Source organism: Seriola aureovittata, chromosome 21 (genome assembly GCF_021018895.1).
Source record: "Seriola aureovittata isolate HTS-2021-v1 ecotype China chromosome 21, ASM2101889v1, whole genome shotgun sequence".
NCBI lineage: Eukaryota > Metazoa > Chordata > Actinopteri > Carangiformes > Carangidae > Seriola > Seriola aureovittata.
In genome coordinates this window covers 2,017,621-2,038,713 of record NC_079384.1, presented here as the reverse complement: position 1 = coordinate 2,038,713, position 21,093 = coordinate 2,017,621, and the positions used below count along the sequence as shown (strand labels likewise).

The window sequence follows — 21,093 nt, the reverse complement described above, 5'->3', positions numbered from 1 at the left end:
ACTAAATGAGACGATGCGTTGCCCGGAGCTGTATCAGGTAAAAATCTGTGTTTTCATGTTAAATCTAGTGCTGAGTAACCGGAACGCTACCCAATCAGCTCTCTGATCTGAGGCCAGTGGAGTCTGATTGCATGTTTACTGAGGCGCGTTGAAAAAAAGGTTCATAACAAAAGGTAATCACAGGTCTGATGAACAAGGGACCAACTCAACAATCAATGCACCTCAGCAGGATCTGAAATCAAGGCTTAAAGGGTAAATATGTGTTCCTGCCTGTTCCTGTGACGGTGGTAGGAGGAATACTGACGATGACAACTTGTTTTCAGCTTGTTTTCGGTTTGTTCGTCGGTTGTTCGTCGGTTGTTCATCGGTTGCGCATCATTTTGTCCGTCACTTTGTCCTGGACACGATATCTCAGTATCACCTTGATGGAGCTTCTTCAAATCTGCCAAAAACGTTCACTTGGACTCAAGGGCAATTTGATTAGATTTTGGGGGTCAAAGGTCAAAGGGCGCGGTCATAGTGACCTCACAAAACACAGTTTTGGCCTTGTGAACGCAATATCTCCGAAACACCTTGAGAGAACTTCTTCAAATGTGGTAAAAACGATCACCTGGGACTCAAGGACGAACTGATTAGAATTTGGTGGTCAAAGGTCAAAGGTCAAGGTCAAAGTGACCTCACAAAACACTTTTTAGCCATTACTCAAGACTTCACAGCAATTATGACATAATCTCACACCAGCGGTTCATATGTTCTCTGACTCTGGATAAACAGGGAAGTGACCTGGAACTAGTCTGAGCGGCGGAGGGATACGACCACGAGGAGGTGACTCTAGTTACAGATGAATTCTTCAGTCTCTGAAACTCGAACATGGAAAATGATTTTGAGGAACACGTTCCAAAAGCAGCAGGTTTTCAGAGTGTGAGCGGGCAGCAGAACACTATTAACACCTGTTATGGCAAACTCGTGTTAATGATGCCATCATGTGGACTCTTGTAAAGCTTTAGGGATCTTGTATCACCGCTGACAAAACTCTGTGAACAAGAAGAGCTCAGTCTGAATCTCGTGTGGCTCTCCGTCCTCAGAGCTGCAGCTCTGTGGTGGAACTCGGATCGTCTCAGGATCATTCAGAGAGAAAACATCAGAGTGATGAGACACCAGCTCTCCACATTCACTCCTGGAAAAGAGCCAAACCTGAAACTCCTCTGTGCTCGGTGTGAACTCGCCCACTGCCTCTGTCCCAACGTCTCTCTCTCTCTCTCTCTCACACACACACACACACACACACACACACACACACTCTCACACCCACACACAAACACACACACCCTTACCCTGACCATGACCCAACCCTAATGTAAACCACTGACCCAAAAAATCAGCTTATTCCCAACTGGGGACAGAAAGGGACACAGCTTTGTCCCTAAGTCACACACACACACACACACACACACACACACACACACACACACACACACACACACACACAATCACACAAAGACATTGTGTGAAGGCTCTAGATGTTCTGCTCAAGTGCATCATGTATTATTATTATTATTATTATTATTATTCTGGCAACAAGAAAACACAGAAATAAACTCGACATGTTCCTCTGACTAAAACAAATACACTAAACATTTATATATCAAACAGCCTTTACATGACAGGTGTGTACTTGAGTCCTGCTGAGCCACACTGCTCATAACCCGGCCTCCACCTGGAGACTCTGACTGTACGAATTACTCCAGACATCAACACTGGACACGCTCCACGTTCACATTATTCTTTCCACGAGAGGAAAGGGACGGAAACAAATGAAGAGTTAATTAATACACAAAGATCAATAAATCATTAGTGACAGGATATTTCAACTATAAGAAATTCATTAATTCACTCACGTTCATAACGAAGCCGTGTCACACAGAGCTGACTGAGGTTTTACTCAGAAACAGCCCTGAACACACAGTGCTGCATCATTATTAGCTTTTTAACATTAAGGGGCTTTGTTTTTTGTTGTTTTTTAATCACATTTATTATATTATTTTTAATCGTTTTTCATAGTTCTAGATCTAGTTTAAAATTCAGTTTTTAAAAAAACGAATTTATTATATTATTTTTATTTTTGTGTTTTTATATTTGTTAATGATTTAGTTTAAAATTCACAGTTTTTGATTCTGTTATATGTGTGTGTTATGTTTTAAATAAGAAAATTATTCGGTACAGTTCACGTCTTTGTTGTAACTTTTTTAAATGATCAAATTAAAGATATTTATATTCATAAAAAACGTTTATCAGTGTTAGGGACTGTATGAAAATGAGAAGCAGGGCAGAGAAGGGGAGGGGCATTCATTCTTTTTTCTTTTTTATTATTTGAATTTGTTGCATAATAAAAAGATAAATGTGAGGTTCGGGGGGGGTTGAATTTTTTTCAAGGATCCAGAGAAATTATTAATAAAATTTTAAACTTTAATAGTTTTTCTATCGTCCCTTGTGAGTTTACATTAAAGCACATATTGTACATGATGTTGTTATTGTATCTGGATTTTTTTTTTTTTTGTTAAAAACTCTTCTTAACTTTTACTGTTTCTAACAACATTTAAATTACGACGTCATTTAACTGACTGAGACGTTTGTTAGAACACGACACTGTGTTTCTACTGTATCTGCAGCAGCAAAGGAAGAACGTCCCACTGTGTCAGTAAAGACTTATCTCTCTCTCTCTCTGGTGTGTGTGTGTGTGTGTGTGTGTGTGTGTGTGTGTGTGTGGAGTCTGTCGTCTGGTCTTTGGCAGGAACACCAGTTGTTTTATGTCCCCCCCCCCCCCCCCCCCCCCCCCCCCCCCCCCCACATCTACAGCCTGATCTGAACAATAAGTGAATAAAACCAACGGCTGAATTTGAGGAGATTCCAGTTTATGTTCATCTGCCTCTTCAATTACTCTCACTCCTGCGCCTCAGAATGACATCATGGAAAACTTTGGAAGGTCCAGGAGATGGGGGGGGTGGGGGGGGGGTGGGGTGGTGTGTGTGGGGGGGGGGGGACGCTGCGTTGCTCTCTCTGTTCTGAGAGTCCGCAGGGATACATCCGTCTAAAAATAACGATTTAAATCACAGGATTCCTCAGATACTTTCACCTTCAGCCCCGTGATGCCGGTGGCATTTAAGCCAGGTTGATTTAGGCTGTGAAGCTGAGATATTTCAGCGTGGATTAATCATCAGATGGATTCAATAAAATGTTCAAACAAGCCTGTTTTATCTGGCCAGGGGACTTTATTGGAAAAGACATGTGACTTGCACAGTACCTGTTCACCTGCTGTGTGTACGTTGGCTCAGAAAACACACGATTTAGTCTTAAAATAAAACAATTTTCTAAAGTTTCTAAAGATACTAAAACAATAATGTTCATATAAAACTGAGGTGAGCTCGTTTGTGTTTTACTCTGCTTTTTTTAATTGATCTAGACGACTTCATCAATCATCTGAGCGCGACTATTACTGCCCCTGAAACTGTCAGAGTTCAGTTTCTTCGGTCTGAAGGAGAAGCACTTGTTTATACGTGTTGTAATGGAGGTTGTTCGTATGTGGAGCTCGATCTGACTGTTAACAATCACACATAAACTTGGATTTCTGAGCTGCACCTTTTTAATGTGAACAACAAACAGTAAACTCTGCATACCTAATAAAATGAGTTAAACAGAAAGATAAAATTACTAAAAATAAAAGAAAATACAGTTAATTATGAACCTTATATCCACAGCCTGCAGCAACAGTTGGACCTGTTTATACATTTTATATTCGTATTAAGTCTTTTTTTAAAACTTCCTGCCTGAATATATTCACTATACATTTTTGTTTGTTGTTGTTTTAGTGCAGGAGTTTGTCTTGGATTCGGGCGATAAATATTTTCAATATCTCAATACAGTCCACAGCTCAAATATCGCGATGTCCAATATTATTGCGATGTAATTATATTGTTATTTCATATCATTATTTTACTATATTTTATGTTTCAGTTGTGTTTTTTTCTCTCAGCAGCAGGACAGACTGTTTAAAACTTATAAATAAATACTTATATATATATTATGAAAAATATTGCATATGGCAGGAAATATCGCGATATTCTATATGATCAAATATCAGTCCAAGCCTAGTGTGTCTACAGAATACACATCATCAATCTGCTTATTTATATCTGAGCCTGGTTATTTAATTGCAGGTAAATTAAAGGTAATTATTAAAAAGAGTCGGCCAAGTGTAAATTTGTGATAAAGGTCAAATGTGTGCCCAGAAATCATATTCTCCAGACGCACATGAACCTTATTGTTTGGTACAAGACCAACAAAAATCCCATCATCATCATTTTTATATTTTTTTCCAGTGAAAAATACAAAATGATCGTTCTAACTGAAAGTGTGACTCATATCACAATCACCTCTTCTGCATTTAACCAGAACCACCATCTTTTCTTTCTCCTCTACCAAAGAGGATTTGTTGCCTGAACCCAACCCACAGAACGTGGAACCGAATCCCGATGTGACAGTCGTGGTCCTTGTACACCCACAACCAGAAACTCTGTAGCTTCATTCATTCATTCATTCAAAAACAAGTTGCCTCTGAACTTAATGTTATCACAGTGTTGTGTGACATCACATTTTTCCAACTGAGCCCCACCCACTGCAAACCAGGAAGAAGAGATGAGCAGAAACGAGTAAATAAATAACTGAATTAAAGGAAAACAGAAACCTGAGTACAAAGCCTGTAAATGAAACACTGAGCAGCTGCAGTTACTGCTCTCTGGAGCCACAGCACCATGGCAGCTAATCATGATTACAATCATATGATCAGTGCTCAGCCAATCATATCAGTGCTAATCATTGTTTTGACTCGGAGGTCGATGAACAAATCAAATCCCTGACAGCGTCTGAAGAGCGAAGTTAGAAGGATGAGAATAAGCAGGATTATTTAAACTGGCTAACGTCACGTTAGCTTGGATCAGTGAAGCTAGGTCTGAAGTGTAATCAGAGCTCACCATTCTTGCCTTCTGCTGACGGAGGCTGTTCCTTCAGGAGGTGGTTCCTCCTCTCCGTCAGCTGTGCGGCGTCTCCGTGACCCTGTGAAGACCCCTGCAGGTGTCCAGGACGCCGCCCGTCTTCTGAGCCGCCGCTGTGGACCTCCTCAGAGCTTTTCACTGCATTCATGGCTCGCACGTCACTCCCCGCTGGACAACATGTCTGCTCGGGTCACCGCAACTTCCCTTTCCAAGAGAAAAAGACAATTAAAGAGCGTAATGTGCTCTGTGCACATTACAGAGGGAGCACTTGACTCTGCCTGCTGCCTCAGTCAGCTGTAACAGTTTGAGAGCCAGAGTTAATTGAGTTTGAACGAGCATGAAAGACACAGCAAACAGCCATTTGAATGTTTGCATTTGAAAAGTCCTGCGTGGTGCCGGGAGCTGGAGGGAGGCCATGTTAGTGTTTGCAGAATACAACAGATTTTGTATTGTTTCTCTTCAGAGGTCCATCTCAGCTCAGGCGGACGCCGCAGCGCGTGTCTGTTTGTTTACAGAGCTTTAAGCCCACTTTCAACCTCGCGGATGCGTCCCTCCATCAGCCGCCGCGATCCTCCGCTGCTGCCAACTTATCAATTTACACCATTTACAAAGAGCAGACCTTCCTACCTCCTGAACAAATATTGAACACATCGGCTCGGTGGATTCAGTAGCTCGGGAGAAACCCCCCACAAGGTGCCGATGTGAAAAATGAGCCTCTTAGTCAGGTCCCAGAAAAGCCAAGTCCTCCCAGCAGCCCGTCTACGCTCCGTACACTACATCATCTCCTGCGGCGTGCACCACAGGGCACCACAAACATACATCTCTGTTTTCTTTAATAAGCTCTGTTTGGAGAGGACAGGACAATAAAACCCCCATAAATGTATGAAAGGCCTTATAAAAATAACACTTTTTTTTTTAAAAGGCTCCTTCAGTAGTTTAAAGTTTCAAGAGTTTTATTGCTGAAACTTTACAATAATGAAAAGTCGGATTTTGACATCGAACAGCAAAATTTACACTGAAGCATTTCGAATACAGAAACATGCCGAGGGTATTTTAGGTCGGTTCAGACTCCAGACATCAAATCTACAAAGGCCTTTCAGTTGCATCACACATGCACGAAGCACAGCTGTGCACGAGGCTCCTGTAGAAGACGTTCATCTGCAGGAATCAGAAAAAACCTGTTCACCTTCAGTGAGTGGGCGGAGTTTTCTTTAGCTGGATAATGGACATGAACTCATCTTCACACACGTTCCTCTCAGACATCAACGGAAAAACTGTTGCTGAAACTTAAAACTTTTGATAATTATGATGCAAAAGACTAAGAAACTATAAAAAACACATGAAGTTAATCGTTATACGTCTCTAAATATATTGTTGTTTTTAATGTTTCTGTTATTTTCTTTTTTAATAAAACATAATTACGTCATTTGTCTTTTGTTTTTCTGACCACAACAGAAGAAGAAGAAACACTGGGAGTGACTTTTATGTTTCCCTCCAATTGGACTCAAGTCTGAGGAAAACCTGTTGTTGTTAAGAAACTTTACCACTGTGTGTGTGTGTGTGTGTGTGTGTGTGTGTGTGTGTGGCTGTGGCTTTATTCACTGCTGACAGACAGCTTGCTAAAACAGCAGGCGAAAATCCTCTGCAAATCTTTAGTTATTTATACTTCAAGGGGCAAACAAGCAAACGCTGTTTCACTGTTTCTTTCCAAAGGACACTGTGTACGTTCTCGCGGTCTGTCTCACGCGTTGAACGTGTTTGTGGGAAGATGCTCCGTGACGCCACGACGAGGTCAGACACCGTGGTCGGGTAAGTTGCAAGTTTTAATAGGAATCACTGAGCCAGCACATCCAGTGTTTTATACTGAGGTGGCTTCAGATGCAGAACCTTTAAAGTCAATCCATTTTCTCAGCCCATAAACCTCAGCCATAGATTTCTGCTTCCTCGTCCAGGTCTGATCCGGACTCCACTTCCTCCTGCCAAACGGAGCTGATTCCACAGGCCGATAAGTAGCCCGAGTGTTGCTCACTCAAGGTGATTCTCGGTCCACCACGAAAACCAAAATCTGGCAACCATATGCGGGCCAAAGGTGGCCCAGACTCAGCAAGGCTTCCTGGGTATCTGCCCACATTTGTAAGTCCTGGATAAACCCAAAACCTGAATCTAAGTTTCAGAGCGTCCTTTTCAAAACCAGTAGAGAACTCGTGTCCATTAAACCGTATCTAAACTCCATGTGTTCCTGAACCTCCTCAACATGGCCGCCGGAGGGTGTCAACACCTGAGAGTTATCTTTGAATGAATTTTGAACGAGCGCGCACACGTGGCGTGTTCTGTTGGTCCTGGCAGGTCTCCAGGATCCGAGTCTGACGCTGCGTCCACTCAGGCCGTATCTTGACACACAGATTAGACGCGGCGTGGTCGAGGGGGCGGAGAGGGGTTCGCGTGCTGTAACTGCACATAAACATCAGACGGGGCAAACAATAACAAACCCGTGCATTTACCTCCGAAACAAGACAACAGTGACAGTAAATCAGCGTGTGTTAAAAGGCGAGCGGAGACTGGGACTCCTCCGTGCAGCATCAGGAGGAACCTCTTTAATGAAGCCTTAACTGATGGGCCTGTTTTACAGCCCACCCAGAGACAGATAGGACCCACTCCTGATTCATACCGCAGTGACAACCCCCACCGGGAGCAGGACGCCGGCCCAAAACAAGAGTGGACGAGGATGACGCCCAAGTTCGACTTGATGTTTCACATTAGCTCACGCCGTGAGACGTTATCAGTCAATCTGCTTTTTTTTTTTTTTTTTACGACACCAAAGAAAAAAAAGGAAATAAAAAAAAAAAAGCCCATTTACCAAACGGCTTGAAGGGAAACGTGTGGATGAAAAAAGAGGAGGAGGAAAACCAGGCTGCGTTCAAAAGAGCCGGGTCATGGTCTGATGCTATCTGAGCGGCGTGGGGCGAATGGCGACCTGCGTCTCCGTGTCAACACGAGAAGAGCAGAGACACGTGGCGGCGCTCCGATCAGCTGATAGCAGGTCGCACTTATCGATTCCTCCGCTGTTATCTGCCCTTCTCTCTAATGACTCGCAGATTAAGGAGTGAATGTGTGTGTGTGTGTGTGTGTGTGTGTGTGTCACTGGCCTCAGGATGTTTACGACCCCCCCCCCCCCCCCCCCCGCATGGTGGGATGTTAATCTTTACTACCTGGCAGTGTTTAAGTTATTGGTCACAGAACTGGCTCGTGTGATGTCACATTCAAAGACACCGTGTCAGAGATGAAGTGAAATATGAAAATGTGGCGAGACGTTCTCACTTTTACATTTAGAACCAAAGTTAAAAATCATTATGTTTCTTTTGTAACTTGCCCGGCGGCCTGAACTCCTCACGTCTCTTATCACCGGCTTCCTTTATTCACTCAAACTGATCCAGAACAAACCTGAACAGACGTGATTCACTCATCTCTAGATTCACACGTCCATTTCAAATACACGTTCAGAAATCTGAGAAACAAACGAGCTTCTTCTGACTCGGGACTTGAAGTGACAGCTGTGAGCACAGGAAACAACAAACGGACTCTGTATATTTATTCTAAATGCTTAGACATTGTATGTTTTTCTTATTTATTCTAAACATACACGTCTATCTTTTATATTTACATATGTATTATCAACAGGCAAGTGGGCTGTACGTCTACAATATAAGGATATAAACAAAACAATATGTTTCCATGAACAAACTGGGCAGGACGGATCCTCCTGAAGCTGCTGATGAAACAAAGGGAATGAAATGTGTCGGAAAAGGAGGGAAAGCAGCGCCGAAGCGCCGCGACGCGCTCCGGTCCGTGGAGCAGCAGGAAAGTTCAGCTGCTGCTTAATTACAGAGTAAAACAGAAGAAAACGTGTGTTCGGAGCCGTAAAGCTCCGAGGTTATCTCATCTCCTCCAGTCCGGTGACAGTGAGGGGAAATATGCGCGACCTGCTTTTAAATTATATGAACACCAAAGGTGGGCTGTCGGTAGTCCTCCACTTCCTAATATAGTATACTTGTGCACTAACAATATCATTACACAATTTCTTATGGCATTCGTGAGCAACTTTACTGTAACTGAGCATTTGTTTTATTTATCCTGGGCTCCAGTTACAGATTGCAGCGCTTCATGGTGAATTATAATGCGCTTTCTATTTGTAGGTTTTTTGCATCTGGAGCCAGAGATTCACACATTCAGCCTCTCGCTGGATCTCTTCATCGTCTCCTGCTGCTGCTGCTGCTGGATTATTCTCCGGAGTGGTTACATCTGGTGTGTTTTCTTCTCTTCTGTCTCTTTCCTGCTTCGCTCACACTCTGCAGGGTCTGTGAGCGACCACCAGCCGAGCTGAGGCCCGGCCAAATTTACAGGAGGCTTTCATGGCCTGTAATATTTATGTTGGGGTTAGTCCAGGATTTCCAACTGATGATTGTGAATTTATGCAGCAATCAGTATGGAGGGGGGGTGGTCGGGGGGGGGGGGGGGGGGGGGGGTGGAGGATCCTCCAGCTGAGCTCATTATGATAATTCCATCTTAATAACATTTGTTTTGCACATTTTGATGGGAGCACCGCGGCTCTCCTCAGTTTAGCTAAAGTGCCTTTAATGATACGGGTGCTGTTGTTTATGTGTGTAACTGAGCGACACTCTTCACTGGAATGCTTTTATCTTAACGGCTTTTCTCCAAGACCGAACTCCTCCTCGCGCCGCCATCATGCCGCACGGTATTCTCCCATAACCTCGGCGTCCACTCTGTCCGGCGCATCCTCACGTCTCACGCCGCTTTAATCCAGCAGCAGGCTCCTTCAAATGCGTCCTTCTTTTCCTGGACAACAAAGCATCCAACAGGTGGCCCAACATATCCCAAGATTCATTGCGTTCCGCTAATGAAAGCAGACAACGCCGTCAGAGAGTCTGAGGATTACACCTTTAAATGTAAGTGTTGAGTTTCAGCTCAGTTCAACAGCGACTGTTAAAACCAAGAGACTTAAAACCTCAAGTTTTTGTGGAAAAAAAAAAAGTCATCAAGGTTGCTAGGCAACAGGAGGTAAAGGCGGGCACAGCTCGGTTAGGTTCAGGAAATGATCATGATTTGGGTCAAAATACGTTCTTCCTTAACATTAACACGTCCTTGTCGTCATGGTTACAATATAGAGAGAAAGGGAATCGAACATCATCCCTCCACTTCCTCCTGACGTGGACTCTGTCATCATCACTACGACCACTAGGTGTCGCCTAGCAACAAAAACATAATTATGGGTCATTTCAACCTGCTGCTCAGACGACCTGTGGGCTCGTCTCTCACAGGACGACGGTCTCCGTGAATCATGTGACCCAAAGTTTGGGGAAAATAGTTCCGTGACGTTTGATGAGATTAAAGTTTTTTGGGCTTTGAACAAAATGTTTTGTCAAAATGAAGCAGAAGTGAAATAGAGCGACGTGGGACAGACGTCCGACACCCGTGTAAGTAAGACAATGTCCCGGTGATGGCAGGAGGACCGGGTGGACGGGGTGGACGGGTGACGATGAGGCCGGCAGAGCGCAGCTTCTACCCTGCCGTGAACGCAGCGCCGCGTCCGGCCCGACCTCAGCCTTCATCATCTTACACAGGTGGTGTCTCTGGATTTGTTTGAAAGTAAATAGACATAGAAAACTGAAGAGGAATCAGCTCTATGTACATGGCGCTTCACTTTAGACAAGTTGTTATTAAATGATTTTTTAACAGAGGATTTGGCAAGATTTAGAGCTTTTGCCATTCTATAATAAACAATGGCATGGCCATAATGAAAATATTTACTTAATACTCTAAAGTGACTTATGGCAACTTTGGCCACTAAACAGAGTGTCATGAGTGTTATGGCGTCAGGTGCCACAGTCTGTATAAATACTGCCTGTACACTTGTTTATAGGAAAACCCCCATCTGGCTTCAGCGAGCAGTCAGACGCACTGGTGACCCCTGGGATTTTTCAAATGGAAAATATAACAGGGCTGTTTGCTGAGAGGGGGGGGGGGGGGGGGGGGCAGCACGGCAGTCAACTGTCAAGTGACAGACAAGACAACGTTGTAAAAGACTGCAGGCTCCACATCCCCGAGCCCAGCCCTTCCCCAACCTGTAAACACAGAGCCGAGCTTTTGAAGAAGTATCCAGAAAAGCCCAGTGGCCTTTTTTTCATCCCCCATTTACGGGATTTATAAACTATGACGGTGCAAACGCACGTCTCCAAGCAGGCAGCGAGCGAAAGGAACGAGAAGAGAGAATAAACCGACGGAAAGAAAAGTAAAAAGAGAAAAACAAAAACGCTGCTCCGCTAATCCTGAAGAATGTAAACAAAACAATAAGACATGAGGATGAAGCGTCTGCACCTCTCCGGCCTCGGCTCAGTCTGGATTTATTACAGAACTCGGGATTATTAAGAGTATTCATTTGAAACTGCATTAAACAAGCGCAGCATTTTTCTTACTTTTTACCTGTTTTATGACCGATGTGGTTTAGTCTGGAAGGCCCCTAAAAGCAGCGGGTGACAGCTGATGCGTACACAGAGCTCTGTAACTTATGGCAGACGGAGCACTGGAGAAAGTTGAAAGGTCAAATGTTTCAAATAAACAGGGAAAAAGCTGCAGTTACTGTTTCTGCTGCACGTGGCGACGGAGAGACATGAAAGAAAATCAGCAGGTAAACTGTTCGACGTCCGTGACGCGGCGTCTCGTAACGACTCCGCCGTTTTAATTCATCTGTTGACGTGACACAAACGAGGTCAGTGTTTGTTTGTTCATGTGGAAATGTATCTGTCTTTATTTTTCAAAAACAGGTAGAAACACTATTTCTAATAATAATACACAATCTGTAAATTAACACACATTTTAATAATTCATGTATCTGCTGTTTCTCCTCCTTTCTTTCTTCCAGCACACGACCTTCTTTACCTTGTTTTATCATATTAAACTCCTTGTAAAAAATCTCTATATATATATTATATATATAATATATAATATTTAATTTGATATTATTTTGATTGTTTCTAATTGCAGAGTCTAATTAGGGTTGAGGGTGTGTTCGAGTGTTTGTTTACTGTCTGATAAAGAACATGTGATTCAACACGTTCCGTCATAATAAAGTGCAGGTGGAGCACAGAGCGTCACTCACTTCCCCGCAGTGACAAGGTGGAAACACAATTCATTTATGCAAATTAAGGCTGCGAGACAGGCAAAAAAAAAATTCATAGTGAGATTATTTTGGGCAGATATGATGTTTGTGATTTCAGTTGGAATTGTTGTTTCTACATTTAATTTTTTACTGAAAAAATCTGAGCAGGATGATGATGTGGTTTTTGTTGGTCTTGTACCAAACAGACGTGAACATGATCGTCTCTGTAGCTCCACAGCGCTAACGACACGTCGCTGTATCTTTTCTCAGTGGGACTTCCTGTTAAAATAAAATAAAATAAAACTAAATTTTGTGACACGTTTTACCTTAATCAACACCATATTTCTATTTCGATAATATTTCGATTAATTGAGAGGCCCTGATGCAAGTGTTTCAAAAAGGAGAAAGTGAAGTATCACATTGACAGAAGTATTCAGACGCTCAGTCGAAGCAGCTTCAGCAGCGGTTACAGCCTCCGGTCGTCTCGGGTCTGACGTCACACACCGGGATCCTCTCAGGCTCAGTGGACCGACACGTTCACGTCTCTCCACAGAAGTTTCTCTAGAGCTCAGAGGGACCGTCAGGTTCTGGGTCTCCTCTCCCTGATGTGTCGGTCCAGGTCCAGCTGCAGGAGAGTCCTGGTTGTTCCAGACTTCTTCACGTCACAATGATGGAGGCCGCTGTGCAGAAATGTCTCTGAGCTCTGCAGCAGCTCCTCCCTCCTCGTGGTTTCTGCTCTGATCTGTGTTGTTACCTGTGAGACCTGATGTAGACAGGTGTGTGTCCAATCAGCTGACTTTACCACAGGTAGAAACATGTCAGAGATGATCCAGAGGAACCAGAAGTGTCACAGTAAAGTGTCTGAATACTTCTGTCAATGTGAGATCGCACTTTTTTACTTTTTAATACATTTGCACAAATGTGTAAACTTCTGTTTTCACGTTGTCACTGTGTCGGATTGAGTGACGACTGTGAAATGTTCCTTTCACAGTAACAACTGAAGTGAACTTTACTACACAGGAACTAAACCATGTGACATCAGTTAAACGTCCTTCCTGTTGAGTTTTGGGGCTGGAGACACATTTGTGCAGAGACAGCAGCATCTGCAGCGTCTCAGCTTGGAAATGTATATTTCTTTAGATCCAGATGATAATTTGTGTTTATTATTTCCTATAAGATCTTTTGCATATTTGGGCTCCGACACGTCGTCCAAACTTCTGTCACACGGCTGCATTAAGTGTGTGAATTTAGTGATTAGTATGAGAGGGTAAGTGAGGAGCTGCAGTCGGCCCGACGTGTTTCTGCTCTCGTCAATGCAGCTGGGCTTCTAGTATTCCCCTCCTTCAAACTGTTTAGCTTGACGGCCTTTATCCACATCAATCACGCCAGGAATCGAGCCACGGGCGTTTTCATCCACACTTTTCACTGTGGAAAACGGTGGAAGATGTCCCAGACCCACTTCAGCGCACAATCAACAGAAATGAGCTGGAATGGCTGAAACAGCAGCAGGGGCTTGTGTCATGTCTTGTCTGGTCGCACATGCCAAGAGAGATTAAGACATTCCAGGGAAGAGGATCCATTAATATTTTACAGTTCAGCAGATGTGTCCACAGTGTTATGAAAAACACGCTTTCTATGAATCCATCATCTTCCAATCCTGCCCGGCCCTCAGAGCTCGTCACATACATCAAAGACAGTGGCACGTGGTGGATGAGGAACTGTCGCCGCAGCAGCGGGAGCAGATTCCTCTCCACGCTGCGAGAGGAAGGCGCCGCAGCTCCCGGCCGAGCCGCCGAGGACGACGACCTGAGGGAAAATACGCCAAATACAAGTGTCCGGACTGAGTGCATGAGGCCTCATCCTGCGTCTCATCCACGACTCGTGCTGAGAGGATTCACAGCCAAACGTGCACATGTTTACACAGAAGCAAAGGACAGTCTGATTTAAATCCATCAGCAGCGACCGTGACCTCCTCTGAACCGGACCGATCCTGATCCAACTCACAGGAACACCGAGGACCCATTTACTGAGACGCGAGAGGACTGGAACCCGTCATCAATAAAATACACTGGACAGTTCCTGCGGTGGTCTGATCTGTGGGGTCTTTACCTCACGTGCACGACACTGGTTCATTAACGCAGCCTGACACTGAAGGAGCCGCTTTAGCCGCCACTGCTAATCATTTGCGCTCTGTCATTAGCGTTAGCATCTCTTCTCCCTCGGTGGGTTCTGTTCCTGACGGAGTCGGACGTGTTGTCAGCGGTTTATACTCCAACATGTTCGTACGCCTCCGCCAAGCAGCCAGGTCACATGGTCGCAGTCTCTCCTTCCTGAGGTACAGTGTTCAATGATGCCTGCAACATTATGATGTCACAGTGAAGTTGACCTTTGACCTTTTGGACATAAAACAACATCACTTCTTTTTTTTATCCTTTTAGACATTTGAGTTAAATTGTGTCATAAATTAGTTTATGAATTCTTGAGTTGAAAACATGTTTTGTGAGGTCACAGTGACTTTGACCTTTGACCACTGAAATCTAAATTAGTCCCGCCTTGAGTCCAAGTGAATGTTTGTGCTCAAGTTGAAGAAAGTCCCTTGAGGCGTTACCGTGACGTCACCTTCACAGGAACGGCACAGACAGCGAACCTGAAAAACAAAACGCCGCGGCAGACGGTGCGACACGCCTTAAAAAAAACGGATCCCACAGATGGAGGACAAGATTCTGCTGCGCTCGCCTGAGAGACCGGGCCTTTGTGACTGTGGTTGATCGTGCAGAACCACGGTGACGGTCACAGGACGAACCGGAATCGAACACGGTGACGTTGACACTGCGAGGAGCGACGAGCAGCTGAAGAAGTTCGACCGACTGATTTTGTTTGTGCAGTTTATACGATATAAACTGGAGCTCTGTGTCTCGTGTGTTTATGTGTTAGTGTGCTGCAGCTGTGGTGTTTACAGATGTTTCATCGACGTGTTTATGTGTTTGTTTATGTTTTATTCTGCTGGTATCAGCTGTTTGATGTATGAAGATTAAATCACGCTGCTCCTGAAACACAATAACTTGCTCTGTTAATTCCAGGAAGGCGGTCCTGTGTTTCTGTATGTGTCGTGTGTTCGAGCTACAGGAGCCACAGTGATGTTGCTCTGAGAACTCGTCCTCAGCGTCTGATTATTCATTTATCTACAGATCAAAGACATTATAGATTTACCGAGAAAATGTATTATTATTTATTATAGAGAAAATGAAGCAAACTATTTGATTTGGTCTCTTATTTGCATTATTTATTTATTTATTTATTTATTATTATTTATTTATTATATTGCGCATGTTCATTTTCCAAAATCCCATTTAATGTTTTATATGTTTTTTGGGTCAAACACGTCGATGTAAGTGACGTCGTGCTGTAGAACAAAGAGGCCGAACGTCGGCACGCTGAAGGTTTGTATATTAAGGCAAAATCAAAAGTTCATTAAATGAAGTGGCAGCTGTGAACTGCCGATCGTCTGTGAGTGAGCGATGTTCAGATTGTTCAGTCCGCCGGTACCTGTCCTGCTATAACCTCTGTGACATCACAGCTGCTCGGCCCAGCAGCCCCTGCGCCGCTCAACAGACTCACCGCTGGCATCTTGAATAATGGCCTGTGTGTTTAACTTGCTCAACACAAAGAAGCCATGTAATCTAAATACATAAGGTAATATAAATATAAAGGAACCGTATAATCTCACACACCCGAGTGTGTGCGGACTGTGTGTGTGCGGACGGTGACATTTTGGCTGTGCCTCCCGCTACGTCTCTGGTCGGGTAGGCTGGCACTCTCTGTGTTTAAAAAGCTCCCGGAAAGTTTACAGAGAGTGTACTTCTGCTGGGCTTTGTGTGACAAGCTTTAACGCACCATACCCATCAGCAGCAAAACAGCCACAGACCTCCCTGGAATCCACTCTGCCACTTTTCCATTCATGCATTTCCATGCATTCCCCGGCTTCCTTCAGTGTCCCGTCTCAGAAAACCTGTGTTGACAATTAATACTGGCTTTGTTTGTCAGGCTGCAAGCTAAGAGGCTACCGTGTGTTTACCTCGCCTCTGTCCTGCCGTGTGTCACCGGGAGGAGAATCGGTTTTAATCCAAGTTGGAGAAGAAAGACTCGGTTTCCGACCGGGTCTCCGTTAGAAAAACCCTCGGCTTTCATCCCCGTCACGTCGTCTCCTCGGCAGAGAGGAGCGACCGACCGGCCGCCGACCGGCCGCTCAGCTGTTCTGCAGCAGTTTCACATGAAGGTGCCACAACACTGTGGGTGTGACATTCCTGATGACAGTCTGTTATGATTAGACTCTGACTGATGTAAAGAACTGGAACTAAAGAAAGGTAATAATGTAAACGAGGCAGTGTGAAGGTGTAGGGGAGATGTTTCTCCAGTTTATAGGATAATATGGGAACCAGTGTTTCCCACTGGGAATCATGAGATTTGATAAATAATAAGTTTAATATTTTAATATTAGTTGAAGTGAAGGTGTTTGATCTTATGCATAATTAAAAGCAAACAGGTTAGACAGACTACAGTTGAATTATTGGCCCCAAAGTACAAACAGTCAGTTTACTTTTCCACGCTCACATACCTCATATACCAGATAAACACCTACACACACTTTACTTATGTGTCATAGATTCTTACTGCACTGAGATTATCTCTCATACAGCTGCTTTTTATAATATTACAGGTTTGTTTTGCAGCGTTGTTTGTTTGTTTGTTTGTTTGATGTTTGTTTGTTTAGTTTTTTGCACTGATGTTGGTGTGTCTTCTTTTTTGTGTGTTTTTAATATCTACTCTATGTCGCCTTTAAATCGCCTCCTGGGGACAAATTAAGTTTTTTGAATTGAATTGAATTGAATTGAATTGAATTGAATCACCTGTGAGCTCTACAGCATAAGGACTACACCTGAACTATGAACGTGGGTTTGTGCCCAAAGACTGAATGAACAGACGCCTCGGCGGAGGAGGAAGTTTCCAACACGACAATGATCCCGAACACTGTGCAGAGATTACACCAGAGGTCGAGGGTCAAACAGCCGACAGGAAACACCTGTGAGCAGCAGCAGGTACGGTGCTCCATCCTTCTCTTAATGTACTACGAGATAACGCCTTTCATTTCTTCTTTGGATGATGCCAATATTAAAAAAGACAATACTAATATATGTTTTAAGTGTTTGTTTAATCTACATTTTATTTTATTGTGTTAAAGCTTCTATGAGACTCAGTTGTAAACAACAACAATGAGTTTGATGAGTCATAATGAGTAATAATGATAATGAATCAGATGATACGGAAATAACTTCACACCAGTGAAGTGAAGGAAATTATGAGCATGAAACAAGAAGAAAAACTAAATTAAATAAAATACAAAAGTAAAAAAGTAAAAGGTAAATACCTAATACATAAACACCAAACAGAGAAAGCAAAACAATCCAAATCACTAAAACAGGGAGAAAAGAAAAAGAGAGAACCTGCCTCAAACTCAGAAGTTGTTTTTTTCATCAGTAACAACGATCCTGTAATATACAAATAAAAGCAGGTCGTCAGCTGTTTGTTAGTCAGTTGCCGCGGCTCTGTGTACCTGACTTCATCTGCAGTAAATGTGATTGTTTGTGTTTGGAGGCTGGACGCGCTCTGCGAGTGACGACACGTAGTAACGGTGGAAAGAGAAGATGGCACATCATCGATCTCTTATTTTAAGTCACTGCAGGTATTGCTAATAATAACGCGTCTCCATGATCTCAATTCTAGGAAACCACATTCCTCGGAAGCAATATTTACATTACACTTGGTTCTACGGAGTCCAAAAGGATTCTGGGTAACGCTCCTCGGTGGCTCTGACAGCGCCAGGGGTCTGACGACACCAAGGTCTCAAACATCCAAGTTTCATGTGTTCATGAGTCCATCTTTGTTTGCATACACTTACTTGCTCACACACTCCTGGATTATGTAACGCACACACACACTCACACACACACACACACACACACACACACACACACACACACACACACACACACACACACACATAAACACAGACGACTTTTACCACTAGAGTCTCAACATTCGAGTCTATTTGTCCCAAAAATCCATTTGCTCCTGCTGAGAATTGATCGGGGGCTGAAGCTTTACGAGTGCAGCTCATACACGACGTCTGAATATGGAAAAGAAATGAAAAACCTTGAAATCCCAGACATAATGTAAACATCTGCTTAACGTCAGCTGCAGTCTGTAACATAAGAGCGTGGCGACGTGTTAGAGGAGAAAAAAGAGGTTTCCCTCCCTCCATCTTCGTGACAATCTTTTGAGATCCACTCAGCTGCCGTGACGTGAGACGTCACTCCGGCCTCTTTGCTTCCCTTCAGCCGCCGCCGCAACATGAAGCGCAGCTCGTGCAGATTCCTGGAGGCGCTGCACGCTGACGTAACAGCGCTCATCTGAAGTGCATTTAGCTGAGAAAACAAACTGAAGTGGTCCAGGAAATGGCAGTGGTGGGGTGACTGTAATTATGAGTGGCAGCGAACACATTTGCCGCCTGCTTAGGTCTCCCCATGTTAAGACCCGACCTGAACGTGGGCTCCAGAATGAAACCTGGCAATTCCTCCAGAGCTCCGCCGCCATTACCTCACTGCTCTTACACGGCTCTGAAGTCCCCTCCAACACAATCGAATTTCCCCCAAACGTTCATTCAGAGGTCGCTTCACTCTTAAGTGATTAACTATCAGCTCCGTGACTGCCAGGCCGTGATTGTATGCAAGTTCAGAATTGCATCAACTACTAAAATAGTCCGTTAGCTCGACTCTCAGCAGCTACATGCGTCTGTCGTTGGGTAAACTTTACTGAGCTTTTCATATGTTTGCATAAACACAATTAGATTTAAAGCTTCCACCACTTTCTACGCAGCAGCAGCAGCAGAACACGCTGTACGTCACCGTGAGTTTCATTTTATATTTTTCCACCGTAGTATAAAAACACCTAAATAATTAGTGAGACGTGGGAACATCGTCACAAAGTCAGACATCAGAGAGGTTGAGAACAAGACTGGCACTTTATAGTAGCCTGAGTGATCCTAATCAATTTCACTTTCAGTGTCTGACTTGTCATTTCTACTCAAACACCAGCAGCATTGATCAGTTCTCAGATCTGAGGGACAAACAATAAAGATGTGACCTGAGAAGAGTTAACCTCTCGTCTACAGACGTGGCTACAGCAGCATTAGCCTGATGAAGGCTGTAGGTATTAGCCATCAGGCTCCTACTCCAGGCAGCGTTGTAAATATACTGCACTTCTGTGCCACTCAAAGCACTTTACAATTGAAGCTACATTCTCCTACACATGCGACGCTTTTCTAACAAACTGGCAGATTCACACGAGCCCCGTCTGCCTCCTCTTCCTGTCGCCGTTTTCACTTTCAAATCGCCTTCGCTGCAGGAAAACAACAACAAACAACCTCCGAAACGCAGCAACACGCTTGAAAACGGCGAGTTTCACATGAAGATCCGGATCACGTGCAACCACACGGTCGACACACACGTCTCTGCTGTTGTTTGTTGGGAATCAGCCATTTTAATGGCTCAGCGCCACCCGAGACGATTGTGAGTGGTTTTAAGAAACAAGCTAATGGCAGCTGACACGGTGCTGCAGAGCGGTCCGGCTGTACGAGAACACAGCGCCGTTTGTGACGGTGATATTTGACACATTTTGGAGGCAAAAAGTTTTTAAGGTTATCTGTGGGAATAACACAGTGTTGGACGGTCTCTCTCGCCGCTGCACTTGTTTATACACACGGTAAGTGACAGATGTGTTTGTGTAAAGAAAGAGCGATTAGAGCTCAAGAGAGACGTTCACATCCTCTGCACTCGGCCAATCGCTGCCTGAAGTGGGAGAATATGTCAACTTGTCAGTTTAAAAAGAAAAAGAAAAAACCACCTGATGAAGCCTCCAGCTCTGACAGGTGTGAGTGTGTGTGTGTGTGTGTGTGTGTGTGTGTGGTGGGGGGGGGGCCATCTGGTGTCACCAAACATCTCCATCATGATCCCATTTGTACACACTGATATTATAAAGATAAAGGAAAATTAATTTGACAGTGTTTCGTTCATTTATATCACGATTATTCACGAGGGTCTCTGCCCCCCCCACCCCCCACCCCCGCGCTGAGACGCTGCATTTGATGACAAAGTGTCTCATTCCACCGTGACTTTCCATCATCGCCGCAGCAGCTGACACACAGAGCAGCAGCGGTACACACAAGCACATTCCTGCACCCAAACATTTGAGCGTGACACGCTGCAGAGGCGCCTCGCCCCGACGCTTTTCCACCGAGCTGCTTGACAGGGGCCATGTGTGGATTTTTTTTTTCTTCCAAATGTCCGTTTTTTCCTGCAGGAGGCTGTGAATAGACGTGTCTGCCGTGTCTCTGAGATCTGAGGCTGCGCCGGCCTCATCAGACACGGAGCGGCGAGAGGAGACTCACGAGATGCTGTTCTGTTTAATCGGTGTCACATCGGCTTAAAACAGCAGAAGCACGAGTCTCCACATCAGCGTAACCTGTGGACTTTCACAGCTCTAGTTAAACACAGTGAACGTAGACGCCGTCTTCTGTCAGAGACGTGCTGTTTGAGTTGGTGTATGAGTCGCTGGCTATTAAGTATTTAGCGAATGCCTCCACATATCCAAATCCTTGACCGCATCACTTTGTTATATTTACTCAAGAGGAAATAATTCTGCATCTCTGAGTGTTTAGAGAGATCTAATACAGATAAGTGCAGCGGGATGATGTCATCTAAATCGAAGTCTGCTGTTTCACTCCTATGTTGCTGATATAACAAATAGCTGTACTTT

The 21,093-nt window shown here is 44.1% G+C and overlaps 1 protein-coding gene across 1 annotated transcript in view; it reads right to left on the bottom strand.

Annotated features, from left to right (window-relative positions):
- myocd (myocardin) overlaps positions 1 to 21,093 on the bottom strand; it is a 128,779-nt gene that overhangs the window by 54,272 nt on the left and 53,414 nt on the right. Inside the window, exon 3 of the mRNA XM_056365442.1 lies at positions 5,028 to 5,252. Within this exon, the coding sequence (XP_056221417.1) occupies positions 5,028 to 5,196 (169 nt within the window). The 5' untranslated portion in view covers positions 5,197 to 5,252. The remainder of the gene's footprint in view (positions 1 to 5,027; positions 5,253 to 21,093) is intronic.